Source organism: Engraulis encrasicolus, chromosome 12, assembly GCF_034702125.1.
Source record: "Engraulis encrasicolus isolate BLACKSEA-1 chromosome 12, IST_EnEncr_1.0, whole genome shotgun sequence".
Classification (NCBI taxonomy): domain Eukaryota; kingdom Metazoa; phylum Chordata; class Actinopteri; order Clupeiformes; family Engraulidae; genus Engraulis; species Engraulis encrasicolus.
The window spans coordinates 46,771,411-46,775,777 of record NC_085868.1 but is presented as its reverse complement, the minus strand read 5'-3'; the positions used below and the strand labels follow the sequence as shown (position 1 = coordinate 46,775,777).

The 4,367-nt window shown below is 41.3% G+C and overlaps 1 protein-coding gene across 1 annotated transcript in view; it reads left to right on the top strand.

Annotated features, from left to right (window-relative positions):
- Positions 1 to 3,760, top strand: part of gpc5a (glypican 5a) — a 270,035-nt gene extending 266,275 nt beyond the window's left edge. The window contains exon 11 of the mRNA XM_063212295.1: positions 1,280 to 3,760. Within this exon, the coding sequence (XP_063068365.1) occupies positions 1,280 to 1,431 (152 nt within the window). The 3' untranslated portion in view covers positions 1,432 to 3,760. The remainder of the gene's footprint in view (positions 1 to 1,279) is intronic.
- Positions 3,761 to 4,367: the final 607 nt, after the last annotated feature.

The window sequence follows — 4,367 nt, the reverse complement described above, 5'->3', positions numbered from 1 at the left end:
TAATGAGCACACAATCAAACACGTGTATCAGCAAATTGATCCTAATTAATCACCTTGTCTTTATTTTTGAGGCAGATTGACTACACAACATTCACTACGTTTACAGTAGACATTTAATTCGGAATGAACTCCTTAAAAGCTTAATCCCGCTCTGAAAACGCCACGTAAACACTTCACAATTCGGAATTAAATGAAAGATCAAAGCAAACTTGACAGAACTATTTAATTCTGAATTATTAATTCGGAATTAAAAACGTCATGTAAACATAGCCAATGTGTCTTTTCTCCTCTTCGTATTGTAACTATATTGATATTGTAGTTATTGCAAATTTGACACAGCAATACCTCTAAAATGGGACACATTCTGACGATAAGGCTTTGTCATAAGATAAAGGAGGTGCTATAAAGGCCATTTTCAGTCTAAACTCTAAACTCAATTTTGACAAAAACAAATGTGTTATTACTTCACTTTGCCTTTGTAACGCGCTATAGGTGACTGTACGGTACAGTAGGTTCCTTGGACCACCTGGCAAGGCAGTGTCTAATGTTAACATTCCCTGACCCATGACATGACACAGTGCAGAGAGGGAAGGCTCAGACTGCAGCCAGGCCTGCCGAAAGGGTGGGACAAAGGGGTATGTTGTCCTGGGCCCAGGGAGATAGCGGGCCCAGAATTGGGTCCCCATTATACATTGTAGGTATTGGATAGGGGGCCCTTTGAGATGACTTTGTCCTGGGCCCAGCAAAAGCTGTCAGCGGCCATGACTGCAGCAACAGCAGGAATGTTGAGCCATCTGACGATGTTTTCAGTTGTTAATGTAAAGAACAGTAGACAGGGATCCCATCAGGAGGGCTGAACATTTTTAGAAACCCAAACAAACCCCTTTGGACTGGAGGCAGTTGGAAATGTTTTGGGGATAACATGACATGACGAGGCCAGACCCCCACACTGAGATGGCTTTTGTATACAGTGACCCCTCATGTGAGTGCATCTGGAAGAGGTGATGGGAAACTATGCTGTGCGAAAGTTATTCTCCCCCTGCGATGCGATGCTCCCTCCAACCCCTTGACCAACCCAGCCCTGTCCAGTATGCTTACTCAATATCCTTGGGAACTACAAAGTCACTTAACACTTTTTTTCCCTTCTCCCCCCCCCCCCCCCCCCCTCTCTCTCTCTCTCTCTCTCTCTCTCTCTATCTCTCTCTCTCTCACACTCTCTGATTTCCATCTCTGTCTGGCCCTCTCTCTTTTTTCCTCTCTCCTTGTCTCGTCTTCACAGTGACGCCAGAGAAGACCAACAGTAACCGGCATCACCACCACACGAAGACGGTGTTTGGGGTCGGCGCCTCGGCAGGCTCGAGAGCCGTGACTCTAGGGGTCTGTCAGGCCCTGATTTGGACTTGTGCACTGAGACTGCTGCTGTCATGGTAACATCACTAAAAAAAAACAACAGAGACTGGACTGTCCCCATATTACCCTTCTCTTCTCTTCCCCATCCTCCCAGCCACACCTCTTTCCCTCTCCCACATAGATTGATCTTTTCTTTTCCTCGTCTGTGGGAAGGGGAATAAACACACACACCTCTTTCCCTCTCCCACATAGACTGAACTTTTCTTTTCCCTCGTCTGTGAGGGGGCAGAATAAACAAAGAGAGACTGACAGACAGACTGACAAAATGAAAAGAAAAAGTATTATATATTAATTAAATGAAGCACGCTCCACACTTTGACGGACGGCTGGCAAAGAAAGGGAAGAGTCCTTCTGTCCTTGAAAGCCGAGGGTGTGTTTGTTGAACACACTTGAGGGCACGTCGTGTGCATTGAAAGGCCCCATGGAAGACCCAACATCGATCCCGGATGGAAAGAAAGAACAACAAAAAAAGCAAAGATGTGTACGTACAGAATCAAGAAGAATGAGGTTCCCCAAGAAACACACGCTCCTGTTGTCCCCCTAATGAGGTTCATCTGTACTGATAGACCAAGACAAAGAGATCCTGTGCAAAAAACAGACAGCTTAATTTACTGCCAGGATACGGACCAAACCCCCCCTCCCCTCTTCAATGGGGGAGCATGCACCTCGAAGTGATGAAGAAAAGACACGGATAGTAATTTAATCTTGTTGGGGTTTTTTTCTTCATTAATAATATATTTTTAAGCTTACTTGGAAATGGTAACTGGCATCATTATATGCTCTGGGTTTGCGTTTCAGTACCATAAAATGGGAGCCATGCTGTATGTAAGGGATAGCCCCATATGAAAAAGAAATATAACTTAGAAAGTGATTCAGTTGATCTACAATGTTATATATCAGGGAGATGAGCAATTGGCCACTTTTGTAGTATTTAGCCATTATGATCCACATTCCATCTCCAATTTGATAAGTCGCATTATAAGCATTGCATATGGAACGTGTATGTGTGCCTTACTCCTATATTACATGAGGAAAAAGAGAAATGGGCCCCTGTTATACATACTATGTCTCATATAAGACTTTTATAGTCCGTTTATGAATCACTTTGTAAATGTCATACATTTCTTTTTCATGATGGGCGAGGTAGGGACCAGCTCCACGGACATAGTTATAGTGAGGTGGAGGCAGACAACTCTGAAGAGATCCCTCCACCACAGAGCTGGTCACTTCCACACACCTAGTCCCTTTTATTTGCTGTTCGTATCTATGTTATAATTTTACATGTGTAAACCACAAAAATCGATGGATGATTTTTCTGCTTTTTAGCAACAAGGATTGGAATATAATACATGGGATTTAACCATTGATTTGGTTAGAAGAGTTGTGATGGTTAAGATTCTGTAAAAACAAAATAGTTCTTCTGTGAGCATTGTTCCTCAATTAACCTTCAGTTGTGCTGTGGGGGGACCGAAAAGATCTCTGAGAATCCCCAAAGGGTCTGTTCTGATAAGAAATCCTCAGAGAACCTTTAGGTTTTTAGTAGTTTATTTCCAGAATTCATGCTGCCCATTCACAAATGTTACCGTTTTCATGAACAGTTAAAACCACCATCAAATTTAAAGTATTCAATATAACTGGGAAAATTGCACTCTTCATACATCCATTTTTAATTTCCAGGAATAAATATTTTTAGCTGCAAAACTTACTGTACTTTGGTCATACTAGAAAATTGTTTATTATTTAGTACATATTCATGAAAAGATGAAATGTGGCAGTAGACAGCACTGTTTCAGTGAGCAGCATGGTTGCAATACCTACTCTGGCCACCATCCTACACAGCGCACCTTTAGAGGTTGCTCAACGAATCTTTAGGTTCCTGAGTTCTCAGAGGAAGCTTTAAGAAATGATTGGCTCTTCATAGAACTATAGTGAAAGATGAAGGGTCTTCAAGAAACTTTTAGCTGTTACAGTTCAAATCAGTCTGAATCTACTGCTTCAAAAATAACCAGTTGTTCTAGTTAACTCCCACCTCATCAACCAATGAAAAGGAGAATTTTATTGTTAAGGGAGATCATACATGATGTCATAGTCTGCTTTTTAATATTCCCTGGTACTATGTACCTATTTTAGTTTGAAATATTGCAATTCTGAACTGTAAAGATGTAAAGTTTTCTTTTCTTTTTTATTTTCTGAGGTTTTATTTCCTGCGTCTGATTTTATAGATTGTGCTCATTTCTCCCGTCCTAAGTTTGCGTAAAACGCACCTTAACAAAAATCTATTAATATACTGTGTTAATGTACTGTGTATTTATACCAGCAATAAAAAATGCCATACTTGATGATTATAATACATCTCTGGAGACGAAATGTATTTATGTGTGGGTGTGTGGGTATGTGTGTTTCAGTTTGGTTCGAGTTGTGCTCTAAATGGCAATGTGCGCCTCATTATCATTTTATAGACCTATATTCAGGGCTGGACTTGGTTAGAAATAGGGACGGGGCACTTAAAGGGACCCCTCATAATTAGCTGCACAGAACTGACTCACCGATTTGCCCCCATCTGGCATAGCAGATCATTCCTGGTGGGCCCGCACCCTCGTGGGCCCCTATTTTCGGAAAAGTAAAAATAAATTAAACCTTTTTTTTTTTTACAGTTCTGAAAATAGGGGCCCACGAGGGTGCGGGCCCACCAGGAAATGCCTACTATGCCAGATGGCCAATCCAGCCCTGCCTATGTTATTATTATTATGTTATTCTACAAGAAGCATCCAGCCTTGTAACCATTTCCGAGGAATTCCCCACAGTAATAATGAAACTCCAGCATTCAATTATGATGCAATGCGCACTATTTCAGTTGCATCAGACACAGAGAAAAAAAATTAAGGGTAATGCCCCCACTTTGATGTTTTATATACAAATGTGAACTGTTATGTTGGGGAAACAAATTAAGAAATTTA